General features: G+C 40.3%; 1 protein-coding gene across 3 annotated transcripts in view; it reads left to right on the top strand.

The window, feature by feature from the left end:
- The window catches only part of ELOVL4 (ELOVL fatty acid elongase 4), a 79831-nt gene that overhangs the window by 57470 nt on the left and 9106 nt on the right, over positions 1-13255 (top strand). For all 3 annotated transcript variants that reach the window (XM_061623196.1, XM_061623197.1, XM_061623195.1), the window contains exon 3: positions 475-555. In XM_061623196.1, coding sequence (XP_061479180.1) covers positions 475-555 — 81 coding nt within the window. The remainder of the gene's footprint in view (positions 1-474; positions 556-13255) is intronic.

Here is a 13255-nt window from a genome sequence, read left to right as displayed (position 1 = left end):
CACAGAAGCCCAGTTTGAGGCACATGATTTTCATCCACAAATCAGAGGAGCAGAATACTTCCCCTGCTTTCCCCCCAAGTAATGCCCAAACGTAATGCTGGAAACATTACAATTACTCCACAAAAGTAGTAAAATTACTCCTAGTTCTATTACAATCAAAATGTAAAGGAATTACCCACTCGTTACTCAAAAAAGTAATGAATTACAAGTAATTTGTTACTTGTGACTAGTTACTTCCAAGCTCTGGTAAATAGCCTGTCATTTCACAGCACATTGAGTATGAGCCTTTGGAAGAAAGACCATGGCAGGGAGGATTAAACTGGAGTCCTGTTAGAAGGCGCTGTGAACCCTCCTCTTTGTGCCAATTTTTAAAGAAATACTTCTTTAAGTTAAAAAAAATAAAGAGGTAATTGCTTTCATGAATAATAATTAACAGGACCTATGGAAGATTAATTGTGAATTTAACATTTTCAGCTATTTTTGGCATCAAAAGCTCGAGGATACAGCTACATCTGTCAGTCTGTGGATTATTCAGATAATGAATATGAAGTCAGGGTGAGTAGTAACTTCTAATATCAACTAAGCAGGTATATATAACTTAACTTTTGATTGATTAATATACTGTGCTAGTTTTCTGTTGGTAGTTCTTTTACTGTTGAAAACAGCAAACTATTCCTAATAGAAAGCAGTCATAAAACTTTTTTTTAAAAGGGTAATACTAAGTGTTATATTAACCATGCTTTAAAAAATACCCACTTTTATGTCCAAGGAAAAGCAGCCACTTGGGTAGGGGTTGCCATATTGCCTGGTTACCTGGTTTTACCTGGATTCTAGCTATGCTACCCAATGTCTGCTTAGCCAATTAGGTGGCCAGTATTGTCAGCTTTCATTTTTTTTAAAAAGCAAGTCTCTAGCCCTTGTGGATCCAGAGATACAAGGCAAAATGTGGAGGCAGTTATCTCCCACCTACTCCCGCCTTCCATTGTTCTTAGCTAATGAGGGACACCACAGCTCTCCTGGGAAAATCAAGAATTTTAATCTGCCTGCCTGCTGCATATGCAGAATCTAGCAGTTTAGAAAACTGCACATCCTCACTAGATCAACACATGTAGCTCCACCCCTTATCCACAGACTTTCTGCTTGAGTCAACAAGGAGAATCAGCCTTCATCTCAATTACGTCTGTGTCTCAGGGTATGTGTCTTAAGTTGTGAATGCAATGGGAGGGTATGCCTGCAATCATAGAGGATGGAATAAAGGGGTATGAATCCACCAAATGCTCCTTTCCCTGAACAAATACAAGATATAAGATCAAACCTCTCTGTAGAAAAGGTTACAGTATTCGCATTTACGTTTTTTGGCCCTGCCCCTACCCTGTAAAATGGTTCTTACTCCCATGAAAAGTTGCATTAGAATGCAGCCTCACTCATGCGGTTGCCTGGCAGAGCCTCTGTTCAACAATTCAGAAAAGGCTAAAAAGTATTTTTTATATATATACATATCCTTCTTCAGAATGACTGGCAGGCATCTCCCCTCCATCATTTCCTTCCCAGGGACAGATGTGAGAGTGTGTGTGTGTGTGTGTTCATGTGTGTACATACATACATACACAGAGAGACTACATATATATATATTCAATACAGTGTGTGTAACCTCCCCCCCCGCTTAAGACCAATAGGAATGGGAACAGCACAGCTTGCCAGGACTCTAGAATTCACTGCATTATTTTATTTTATTTTTAAAGAGTTGCCAGCACTCAAGACTCATCAAGTTCCAGCCTGTATCATAGAAGGCTGTGTTTCCCCTCTCCCTGATCAGTGTTCTTAAGACACTTCTCACATGCTCAGATACTGCTGTCTTTAGATAAGATGATTGACTGAACTGATAATATTTAAATTTTTATTTCTTTCTACATTACAAATTGTGGTGTGTTCATTTCACATTTCCTGATTGTTGGTACAGACAACCTCTCAGTCACAATATTGTTTTTAATTGATGGTCTGCTGGCTTTTTGTTTTATACAGGATTTTTATACTGCTTCATGGACTTGTTTTATATTCGTTTCTATTTATTGTGTTTTTATATTGATTGCATATTTTTATTGGTTTTTTATGTTTGTAAGCTGCCCTGAGCTCTGTTTTTAACAATGGAAGGGCAGAATATAAATCATCTTAATAAATAAATATTCCATGGTGTTAGATACAAGAGTCTAGGTATTTAAGGCTGAAAATAAACATAAGGTTTTTTTTTAAAGATTCCTCACATCCTCCCCCAGTTTTGGGTGGCAATTAGTAGGCACAAAAACAAAACAACTGGAGAATGCAACCATTAATGTGCTTTAATGTGCATAATTAGCAAATAATGTGCATAATATGCAAATTAGCCTGCCTGGAATTGTGGAACTGGAATATGGCAACCCTACCCTTGGGGCCCTCAATCCAGATTGGAGCCTTATGCCAGTTTCCCACCAAAAATAATATCCTGCACCTGCAAAGAGCACCTTCAGAGGGGAGAAGAATAGCAACCCAGTTGGCAATTTTCATTGGAAAACTTTCTAAGTGGGCAATTTTCAGTGGAAAACACAGTCAGAGGGGAGCATGCTCATGTGTTTAGATCCTGCTCTGGGGGCTACAATAGGCATTTTTGGCCACTGTGAGAACAGGATACTGGACTAGATGTGTCATTGGCCTGATCCAGAAGGCTCTTATGCACTTATGATGGGGGGGGAAGGTGGCGATCAGGTAAAGAACATGACAACGAATGGGACCCACATAGCTGCTCTTCCTCTGGAATAAAAGTGGCCAGGTTAAGATGTAATTTAACCCTAGAATTCATGGGTTGTTTTTTCCCCTTAAAATCTCAATAGCACACCTGTCATCCCCTCTATTTCCAATTCAAGTCATCCCATGCTTTTGCAACTGATTGGTAGATCAACCCATTGCCCCTCCAAGTGTGGCCAGTGGAAACTCTCTACAGTAGGCTTAGGCAGAGACAGTAATTGGCCCAACCCTTTGCTGTGGGTAGTCCTGAAAGATCTGGTCAGCAGTGGGGAAGGGAAGTGGATCAAGCCAAGAGCAGAGTCACTTCAAAATGCAGCCAGAAAAACCATTCTCTCTCTTTTCAAGCAACTAGTGTGCCCAAAGCCTGAGAATGTATTTTAAAATGTCCACAAGGATGGAAATGAAAGCTGCCCATAGACATCAATAGAGAAATCAAAGATTTTAATGTAACTAAGATTGGGCCTATGTGTCCAACCCACTCACATAGAAAGCCCCCAAAGGAAGGGGAAACTCCCAAAACAGGTCAATGAAACCTGAGCATGGTCAATGGTTATGGGATACTAACTGATTTGTTTTTAACTGTTTTATTTTAATGTTAATGTTCCTTATAAACCACTTCAGAAAACAGCTTCCTTTGTTTGGAAATCCTTCAGAGTCTGTCCGATTTGGTTCCAAGTCCATTTCAGGGGGGAAAACCCAAGGTTTTGTTTCTTCCCATTTGCTATTGGGAAAGTTTAAAAAGCTGTAACGATTTTTTTCCTTTTGAAGAGTGAAAGAAATTTGCAGGCATAATAGGCCCTCCAGAGTGGATAAAGGCTGCCAAATTACAGGCAAATATTTGTGTTTTTTTGTGCTGGGCACCCTTACATTTTTATTTATTTTTTAAAAGAAACACATAACTTTTTCATTTTTTAGCAAAATGATGAAATTTTCAGGCATAGTAGGCCTTCTCTGAAAGAATGAATCCTGAGAAATTTCAGAAGGATAGTAGTAGTGGTTTTCCCAGAAGGGCAGCTTTACAGTTCTGGGGTGAGTAAAAACTAACACCCCCCCCCCAGTATTTTGTGGGCAATCACTGAAAATATCAGGCACAAGAGAGATGCTTCTAGGTAGGAAACCTGCCAAATTTCAGAGAAGTAGATCAAGAGGCAGGGGTTGTACTAACATCTTTTGAAGTTGACTTGGGAGTGAAAGAACTAAAAGGGATTGACTTCCCTCTTTGTGGGTTTTTTTGGGAGAATCAGTTTAATGACATTAGATAGGTGCCCCTCAGTGGTACACAGTGGTACTCAGGGCAGCAAGCAAAGTTTTTGCTTTGAGAAGTAAGACAGCATTGGAAATTTCCATCTTGTGGACCAATACTTCTCCCACCCCAAATCTTCTATAGTCTTCTCCCTAAATTGCTTCTGCTTCTTTAGAGGGGGAAGCTTCAGAGCAAGGGGGAACTTCTCACTCTCCCTGCACATCTCGCCCTGCTTGATTTCTCTGTTTCTGCCTCATCCCTGAGCATGAGGTAATGATGGTGCACAGGTACATGATGTTTATTTATATATTATTTAATTTACATACCGCCCTAAAGGAGCTCAGAGTGGCAAACAGCAAGTGATAAAATTAAAACATCTTAAAAACAGTGCTGACACAGATGCAGACATCTATGTTAAAGACGTTTTGAATGGGGAAGGTCAGTAATCACCGAAAAGACAACAAAGACGGCACCTGTCTAATATGTAAGGGAAGGGAATTACAAAAGGTAGGGGCAACAACACTAAAGGCCTGAGTCCTATCTTGTACAGTACAGACATCTTGATGAGACTATATCTGTAGGAAGCCCTTACTTGCAGAGTGCAGTGCTTGACTGGGAATACGAGGGGTGAGACAAGCGTTCCGGTATCTGGTCCCAAGCTGTGTAGGGCTTTATATACCAACACCAGCACCTTGAACTTAGCCCAGTAGTTAATGGGCAGCCAGTGCAATTCTTTCAATGGGGGGGTTAACATGTGAACAGCTGAGCCACCACATTTTGCACCAGCTGCAGCTTCCAGACGAACCTCAAGGGCACCCCCACTAGAATGCATTGCAATAATCCGACATGGAGGTTACCAGTGCATGCATGCCTTCCTCCAAATCTCCTAATGGCTTCATATTTATTTATTTACTTATTTATTACATTTATTCCCCGCCTTTCTTTCACCATGGAACCAAAGGCAGCATATATGTGGTTCCCAGGCGGTCTCCCATCCAGGCACTGACCATATCCAGACCTCCTGCTTCAGCAAGGCGGGGGCCTCATGTGCCTTCAACTATAGCCTGTGGCTTCATATAGATATTGAACAGCATTGGAGACAAGATGGTACTCTTCAGCATCCCATAGCACAACTGCCAAGAGGCTGAAATTCCCAATGCTATTCTCTGAAATCTGGATCAGAAGCAGTGTAAAACAGTGCCTCTGATACTCATCTCACTAAATCGGACAAAAGGATACCATGGTCAATGGTATCAAAAGCTGCTGAGAGATCAAGTAAGAATAACAGGGTTGTGCTCCCCTTGTCTTTCTCCTGATAAAGGTGATCCATCAGGGTGAACAAGGCCAATTCAGTCACATAACCAGGTCTGAATCCAGTTTCAAATGGATCAAGATAATCTGTTTCATGCAAGAGTACTTGCAATTCTTGTGGCACAGCCGTCTTGATCACCTTCCCTAAAAGGGGGGAGTATTTGTGACTGAGTGGTAGCTGTTACAAACCAATAGGTCCACGGTGGGTTTTTCAGGAGCAGTTGCCTCACCACTTCTTTCAGGGTGGCTGGAACCACTCCCTGCCACAAGGATGTGTTGACCACACTCTGGATCAACTTGATCATATACCCTTGGCAAGCTTTAATAAGCCAAAAGGGGCAAGAGTTGAGAAGACGTGTTGCTGGCCGCATCATTGCAAGCACCTTGCCAACTTCATCAGTCTGCAACAACTGAAACTGGACACCTCACTGGAGACTGCAGTGAATGTGGCTTCAAGATTGCTACAGAGGTGAGTTACTTTACCCTGAAAGCAAACAATTCACAGTGGGCTTCCAAAGGATGTAAAACACCATTCCATGTAGTAGACCTTAACACACCATGAACAAAAAAGCTCCACTGATTAGCTACTTGAGTATGTGACAGAGGCAGAGAAGTGGGCCTTCTTCACTGCCCTCATTACCATACAGTGGGCACTGTTACATTGTTTCACTTGTCCCCAGTCAGGTTCACAGCATGTCTTTTACCATTTGCATTCTAGCCATCATCTGGCCTGTTTCATCACCTTTAGTTCACTGGTGTAGCAAGGTGCAACACAGTCTCCACAATACTGGGGCAACAGTTTCAAGAGCCTGGTGCATCTCATTGTTCCACAGCATGACATGGGCTTCAACAGGTCACCTGCTCTCTCTACTGGAAATTCCCCCAGGACATTCAGGAATCTATTGGATTCCAGTAGCCTCCAGAGGTAACTGTCTTAATCTGTCCACTATCTGTGCAGGGGAGGATCAGAGCCCTAAGTCCAAACTTCACCAGGAACTGATCAGACCATGACAATGAGGTGACATCTACCACCACCATCTCTGTCTCCAGACTGCCCCTTCCTCCATCTAGAGCAAAAAACAAATCAAGGGTGTACCCTGCCCAGTGTGTTGCAACAGTGACAACTTGAGGCGGCCCCATGGTCATCATAGATGACATGAAGTCCCAAGTTAGAACACAAGTGGCAGCCTCAGCATGGACATTCAAATCACCCGCGATTTATCATCCTCGGCTCCTCCAACACCACAGCCAAGATCACCTCTGCCACCTTAGTCAGAGAAGCTGCTGGGCAGCAGGGTGGATGGTACACCAGCAGCAGCCCTAGTTTACTGTCTCCTTGGCCTGACAGCAGGTGCAGGCCCTCACAGCCAGCTCCAAGACAGAATGGTTTCCTGGTAATAGAGATGGATGTTCTATGGACCACAGCAACTCCTCCCCACCCCATCCTGCAGCCTGTGCTGATGTTGCACCAAGTTTCCAAGTAGGCACAGCTGAGTTAGATCAGTTCCTCCCAGTTTACCCACCCAGGTCTTGCCAATATGTGTCAGATTGGCACCCTCATCCATGATCATATAATGGGTGAATGTGGTTTTATTATGTAATGATCTCGTGTTAGACAACAACACGTGCAGGCCAGTGGGCATAGCAGAAGAGCAACCAGGAACCCAGTTGGCGCAGCAGAAGAGGAACCAGGAACGCATCCATGGAAGGAGTGGGAGTGAGGAACAAAGTGTAGATAGCCTTGTCGTCATCTTGCGTGGTGACTTACCACCTCCTCTTGGCTACACCTCCCTCAACCTATGACCACTGAAATTGGGGTGGCATCACCCATGTCCCTCCTTCCCAAGACTCACATCACACAAACAGCAACAGCCCATCAACAGTCAATTATCCCAGCAGACACCTGACGGAAGTGGGAACAGTGTTACTGGAAGTAAACAAACCTGCCCAATTCCTGTGTCACTGGGACACATCTGCCCCTCCCCCTGCCTCACACCCCAGGACCTTTTCAATCCCCTTTGGACTGCTAGATCTTTATCCATCCCTTGCACAAACTCATTGACTCCAGGGGGTCAATATCAACCACTTTGGGAAACCCTGGCTTAGAGACATCATTTTTGCTTTTAGCAAAAATTTGTCTGCAGTAGGGATGGGATCTATTGGCCAGTGTCAGTTCGAATGCATTCCATCAACCTAACAGGCTGGTATCAATTTGAACTTGTTCTTTGACCACAAGCTACTGCTTTTACCAATCCATGTTTTTTTCCCTCAGAAAAAATATTGATATTAACATTTTCAATATCTTAATAGTAAAATAATAAAGTAATGAAATAATAAATATAATAATAAAATAACAGTGTAATATCAAAATAATACATAATAATTTATTAATATCAACAATAATTTAATATTTTAAATATTTGATGAAACTTTAATATCAGTATTTTAAAGGAAATGTTGATAAATTAAAGGAAATATTGATATTAATAGCAATATTTTAGACAGATATTTAAAAAAAATCAGTTTCCAAAAATAGCAGCGGAAAATCACTACATAAAAATCTGATCCACAATAGCAAATAAGCAAATTAATGGAAAAATTTGTACCAAATCTGAACTGGGCCAAATTATTTTATTTACACACACTCACACACAAACACATATTGCTGAGGCACCATGAAACACTTTGTGTGGTTCCTGCTTTAGTTCAGGGCACCTTGTTCAAATCCTGCTTCATCTTGGACAAGCCCAGAATCCTGCAAAAACTTTTCCTTTCAGCTTGGGATTCATCAAAATCTGCTGTATACCCATAACATCTACTATTATAGAAATGAACCATAAGAACATAAGAAGAGCCTACTGGATCAGGCCAGTGGCTCATCTAGTCCAGCATCCTATTCTCAAATACTACCCCATTATAAGACATCTTAGTTTGCAGTCCCACACTCCTATTTTGAAACATATTTACTTGTTAATAAGTGCCAGTTCAGTGGTCCCACAAATGCCCATGGTGATTGTGTAGGGGCTGCCAGTTAATGGCCCCCCTATATATTTTTCATGTTCTGATATGAAGATGTTAGAGATTGCTCCATAGTAAGTTGAAGATACTGCAGTTTGCTCCATAGGAAGCTATCCCAGACGCGCAGATTCAAATAAAGATTCAAATGCAAATAACACAAAGTCATGCCTAAGATCAGATTCTGATAATTCAGGCAATTTTAATCACACAATTGCAACTCCTATTTGGGTCTCTCCTGTTGTGGCAAAAATCTGCTGAACCATTGTAGGGAACCAGTTTGGCTTTCATGCTCTTATTAAGCCACAGAGTGTACATATGAATCACATCTTTAAAAAAAAAATCAAAAGAGTGTGTAGCAATAGCAAGCTTTATTGTGCTTTTGAAGTAGATGTACAAACAATTTTTGTGTACAGCCTGCTGTAATCTGATTTCCAGTCATTTATGGGAAAACATGGATTTAAAGTGAGGAGGTTTAGTATTTATGTATTTTTAAAGACATGGACCTTGCTATACATCAATGACAGGTTACAGCTATATCTGCTTCTTCCCACTGCATTGTATTACAGTTAGGGAGGCACCATTTGAGTTTTGCTTCAGGGTGTTTTGATGAACTTTAATTCTAGTGATAAAATCGTGACATTTAGCAACAATAATTTTAGTTTCCTCCCTGAGTCAAACTAACGACTAGAGGTTTCCTCTCCAGTTAATTCTAGCATTTCACAAAAAGAAGCAGAATTTCCACTTGGTCTCAGTCCAGAAAAACACTTGCACAAGCACAGATACTTATCTTTAAGAAAGACAATAGGCACAATCAAGTAGCCACTGCAGCTTTTCCACTTCCATTAGTTAAAGATTGAAATGAAGAGAGACTCTGCAGATAAGAGAAAAATCAACTCATTTGAAATGTGGTATTGGAGGAGAGCTTTGCAGATACCATGGACTGCGAAAAAGACAAATAATTGGGTGTTAGAACAAATTAAACCAGAACTGTCACTAGAAGCTAAAATGATGAAATTGAGGTTATCATACTTTGGACACATAATGAGAAGACATGATTGATTAGAAAAGATAATAATGCTGGGAAAAACAGAAGGGAGTAGAAAAAGAGGAAGACCAAACAAGGGATGGATTGATTCCATAAAGGAAGCCACAGACCTGAACTTACAAGATCTGAACAGGGTGGTTTATAAGAGATGCTATTGGAGGTCGCTGATTCATAGGGTCGCCATAAGTCATAGTCGACTTGGAGGCACATAACAACAACGTTAACGGGTGGACTAATCTTTGATACCTGCATCACACAGCAAAGACCTCTTTGGAAGCTGTGGTTTGAGAAATCCAGGGATACTTGCAATGATTTAATTTTTGTGACAACTTTTGAAACAGAATCTTCGTAATATTAACTAGGTGATGGTTTGAAATGTTGTAGTACTAAATATTTGGATCAAGGATTATTTATCTCCAGTATTATTGGGGCTTGTATATTACAGATAGCTGATGTCTATGTCTGTATTTAATATTAAATAAGTGTGAGCCATAAGTGTCTAAATTTTTGCAAATTATGGAAGAAGGGAATAGGAAGCAAAAACTGCAAAACAAACCTTTCTTTTACTTTTGTGTAATGTGTCATTCTGACTTCATACCATAGATTAGCTCATAGAAGTGCAGCAACAGCAAAAGTAGGGGAGGCACAAAGTGACCATGATTTTCTAAGTGTACCAACTCACTTGTTCATTCACACTAAATGACTTAGCATTAAGTAGGAACCAGTCCGACACACACACAAACTACCCTTTCTGGAAAGAGTTTTCCTACCGTTTCAGTGGAGGAAGCAAACCCACACAGATTATTAAAATAAATTGTGTCTCTCCATGCACAAATGTTCTCTATGAGCATCTAGATCAAAGTATGTATATTTCTCCTAAAACTGAACAATAAACACACATTTAAAGTTGTGTCCTGCCAATGCTGGATACTGGTAGGTTGTATGTATTTTCCCCCTTCTTGGCATTAGTATTTTTCCACCTACACGGAAACTAATCCGAGGAGAAAGGCTACATAGTACCCATGTAAAATAGTCAGAACTTGGAAAAGTTACTTTTTTGAACTACAACTCCCATCAGCCCAATCCAGTGGCCATGCTGGGGCTGATGGGAGTTGTAGTTCAAAAAATAACTTTTCCAAGCTCTGAAAATAGGTTAGTGCCAGCACTTCTCAGGGATAGAACAAAGGGGAAACACCCACTATTAAAAGAACTTAAAGTAAAAAAAGTTATCACAAATTTGAAGTTGGCTTTAAAACACTACAAAGATCAGGGACCTCTCACTGACCCTTTCATCATAGTTGTTAATGTAATCTTTCTATGCCATCTGGTGTCTTAACAGACTTAACATGTTTGAATGCTTTCCGGGGGCGGGAAGGGGATAGTCGTATGCATTTCTGATATAATTTAGCTAGGATATAATTAGAGCATTTTAAACATTTCAGAATCTATTATGTCATTACTGTCTGTCAAACTGCCTTTTATTAGAAGTTTATCTTAACAGCAAAATTCAAAATTGTGCCCTATTTTTCTGCTGCTGTTGCCAACAGTGCGATCTGTCTGTACTTGATCTATTATCTCATTGCATGAAGCATAGCACATGTAAACCTGTCTGTTCTCATCTGTGTCACTGACTGTCTTTCTGGCCTTGGGCAAACATTGCGCTCTCTCTCTCTCTCTCTCTTTCAAAAAAAAACAAAACTAAGAAATAATAGTTGCATATATGCCCAGGAATAATACTGGTTGAATTGTTGTTTGTATTTCACTTTCAATCTGGTGAGCGTTTTTTCAGCTACAAGTGACAGCGAAGCAGAAGACTTACGAATGGATAGTGAAATAAAGTTTACATTTATTTCGTGTTCTTGGATCATGAGGTTTTTAGAGCTGGGGAAAATCTAGCCATAAATACTCATGGATATTTACATTCTTCATAGCTGGATAATTAAAAGGAGTCAGTGAAGTCAGTGTGGTCAGTTGCATTCCCACACGCCAAGCTTATAGGATATCAAGTGAAGGAACCAAATGTTTGTATGTGAAGAACCTTTTAGAGAGCAGCGTCTAATGGATTTTCCTCACCACTTCTGTCTCCTAGGCTAGTTGGAATGGCTGTAGAGACAGATAGGGTATTATACTCCTCATTTCTTTTTAATAACTTTTTTTACAGTTAGGAAAGAACTGCTCTTCAGTTTTGGTTTGGCATTTCATTCTGGTCAAAGTGCAACCTCTAGTTAATGAGTACATGACCTTAGTATGTTTACTTTAGAAAATTGGTTTCTTTCTGCAGTCATTTTTAGAGCCTATATTTCTTGTATCTTGGAGAATTAATGATACAGATCACAACCCAGAGAAATTTCAGATCCATATGACTGAAGCACCTAGCCATATGCTTCTGATCCCCATCAGGCATGCATGCTGATTTGGAAATAAGCTCTGGTGTATTCAATGGAAATTAATCTGAAGGATTCATAGGAGACAGCCTTAGGCACACTTTACTTTTTCTGGATAGTGCCTATATGAAATGGATACTACAATCCTCCTTGAGATCAGTGGGAGTTTTTTCTGAGTAGACATGCATAGGATTGCACTGTTGGAAGTAATTTCTGCTAACATTCAATGGGTTTTCCCTTATAGGCCTTCACACAACACATTAACAACAGTAAAACTATGGTTTAATGTGAACAAGCAATGTGCTAGTGCATGCTGCTGAAGTGGCAGGTGCTTTGCTCCTCTCCCATTTCTGCTGGTACTGTGAAGCTGGGAAGCCAGCTGTGGTCTGGCTTGTTGTGTTCTCCGAACCCAGGCTCATGGTTTGTTTATCTCTAAACAAATAATGAGCAGAAGCCAAGGTTTGTTCTTGGATTGCTGATAATGGTTTGTTTGGGGAAAACAAACCAAAATAAAATAGTTTGTTTTAATCATGGTTTACTGTGGCGTATCAACCAGGCCATAGCAATTAAAGCTGTATTTGCTTGTCATTTCATTTAAGAGATTAACATACTCTTGAAATGTGTCTAGTCTCTATTCTGTCACACATTTATACTTGAGATCCAGAAGGTGACAGGGTAAACTTTTCCAAATTTGATAGGATATTTGCAAATGAAGGGCCTGTAGCTCCCCTTGCCACTTCCAGGTTTGGTTTCTGAAGCATATTATAGCAGTTATATAATTGTGTCTTCATTCCATGGCAGGAAGAGGCTGGGGAATTTAAATTAATAAGAGGAAGGCAGCAAACTATATCAATTGTAGTCGATTACTTGTTGAAATCCTGCTTTCATGTACATTGAAAGAAATGATCTTTGGGTGCCATTTTTTAAGTTTCCTTGATTATTTCTGTCTTGAATTATCTTCCTTAGTGGATCGATAATTGATTGCCATAAAACCTAGCCTAGTATCCACCACAAGTAGTAGTAGATAAAAATGTTGATCAGATTGATGAGTGTAAAGCTGCCACATTGGATTTTAACGTGATCCCTTTCACAGCTTCAAACTAAAGCGACCAGAGAAAGTTACCTAATACAAAAGACAGCTGTATTATTTTCGGGGGAGGGGAATCCAGCAATTACTGTGTAAAAAACTAACTGGGGCTCTTGGTTGGCCATCCCCTTGGTTGAAGCCATCAAGTACACCTTGATATATAGGCATACTTTGAACACATGACTCAGCATAATAGGGAAGGGAAGGTCATGTTTTTCTGGAAAATTGCCACAAAATTGAACATGACAGGAATTTTATAGGTCAGAGGCATTTTAGGCTAGTTGTAAATAGTAATATAAAAGGTACAAAATTTTGTCCAGAAGTAGAAAGAGAGTCAAGTGTCATGAGCAATTCTGAGCACATTCGTTTTGCAAGAATAGCTTGTATCA

The sequence above is a fragment of the Rhineura floridana genome, chromosome 4, assembly GCF_030035675.1.
Source record: "Rhineura floridana isolate rRhiFlo1 chromosome 4, rRhiFlo1.hap2, whole genome shotgun sequence".
Lineage (NCBI taxonomy): Eukaryota > Metazoa > Chordata > Lepidosauria > Squamata > Rhineuridae > Rhineura > Rhineura floridana.
This window is presented reverse-complemented; position numbering and strand designations above follow the sequence as displayed.